Source organism: Austrofundulus limnaeus, unplaced genomic scaffold (genome assembly GCF_001266775.1).
Source record: "Austrofundulus limnaeus strain Quisiro unplaced genomic scaffold, Austrofundulus_limnaeus-1.0 Scaffold1025, whole genome shotgun sequence".
NCBI classification, from domain to species: Eukaryota; Metazoa; Chordata; class Actinopteri; order Cyprinodontiformes; family Rivulidae; genus Austrofundulus; species Austrofundulus limnaeus.
The window spans coordinates 42,193-43,737 of NW_013953427.1; the positions used below are offsets into that span (position 1 = coordinate 42,193).

Consider the following 1,545-nt stretch of genomic DNA (forward strand, 5'->3'; position numbering starts at 1 on the left):
GTGATTGGCTGATTAGAAATTAAGTGTTAATGAGCAGTTGGACAGGTGTACCTAATAAAGTGGCCGGTGAGTGTATTTATATATGACTGAAGACAATTCTGAAAATTTTAAGGAAAATTAAGAAAAAAAACTGACTCACTCTTGATTTTGTGCCAAGTCATCATACATCATAACGATAACCTGCTCGTCTGGGATGCCATTGCGGTGTACAATCTGATAAGCATGGCAGACATCAGCCTGAGAGAGAAAACAACAGGAGTCAAGCCACACTATTACAATACTGGGAAGGCTTTCACAATAAAAGCTCCAGCATTCCTTGAAAGAAYGCATATTGTCCACTGCTCTTCTTGCTTAAGACTGAGATCACCTTTAAATAATAAATAAATAAAAATAGTGATATAATAAATAAAAATATTTCCATTTCGATAGATCATTCTTTTCACTGAAGTGAGAAATAGCAGACGAGTTAGGAAGAGGTGGGAATTCTGGGGATAAGCTACAAACTGTAAAGTTTTAAAGGTGCCGGAAAATGTTACCTTAAGGAGAGAAATTGTATTTCTGTAAAATTAGATGCTGCCTGGTTGGGTAGTTTTGTGTTCAAAATAAAATCCAGAATAACATCTTATGAAAAAAAAAAGACTAAAGGAAGAATGTTTGGAATACATTGAAACAGATTAGATATAAAAAGCGCGAGGAGATATTAATTTTAACTAGCACCCGCATAAAGATTTAGGAGAGGCCATGGAGTTTAATTTGTGTTGGCAAAGAGATAAGTTTGGAGGAAGAAACGTRTCTAAATTTCAAGTGTATGCTATCTGAAGTTTAGTTTAACCTGCAGACTCAGTTCTTCCTCACCTGGTGCCTGTAGTTGTACCAGCCATTAGAACCTGCCACGATCACAACCCAGTGCTTCCCTCCGTCTGGCAGCTCCGCGGAGGGATATCCCGCACTCAGGCCGAGCAGCGCGAGGAGGACAAGCAGACGCATCTTCGCTCCTTCTGTGGAAGTCCTGTAGTGGGTGATAGGAATAACAAGCCTCCTTTTATATATCTGCTAGAAGAACCAGAAGAAGAAGAAAATAAACGTATTCACCGCGTGTACTSTAAGGTGATAAAAATATAGGATTTAAATGAGAACAGGACTGCCAGTCAGTGAGGACTGCATAAACACCACCTAACTCATGTATCACGTGATGTGAAATGACTAGCTAGCGAACTTATATTTTCTTAATTTTAAGAAACCCGAAGGGTACCGAAATACATTCATGGTACAATCTAATGATGTAAAAGTAGATATAAGATATGTTTAATTACCTTGACAGCAGCGTGACCAGAGACTGGAGGAGTGAGGGAAACAACTGGAGCGGACCTACATCCCGAGTGTTTATCAGGAAAACCGTCGTCAGGAACTTTTTCCACAGCAGCCAATCAAAGTGTCTGCTGGGCGGGGCGTAACTGTAATGGGGTCATGTGAGTTTTTTATTTATTTTTTATTTTTTAATAGAGCGAAAAACATGTCAGCCTGTCCTTCTTGTCTCTCCTATCT

General features: G+C 39.3%; 1 protein-coding gene across 1 annotated transcript in view; it reads right to left on the bottom strand.

The window, feature by feature from the left end:
• The window catches only part of lgmn (legumain), a gene marked incomplete at its 5' end in the record, with an annotated part of 39,982 nt that extends 38,502 nt beyond the window's left edge, over window positions 1-1,480 (bottom strand). Inside the window, 3 exon segments of the mRNA XM_014030246.1 lie at window positions 140-237; window positions 856-1,009; window positions 1,314-1,480. Coding sequence (XP_013885700.1) covers window positions 140-237; window positions 856-987 — 230 coding nt within the window.
• Window positions 1,481-1,545: the final 65 nt, after the last annotated feature.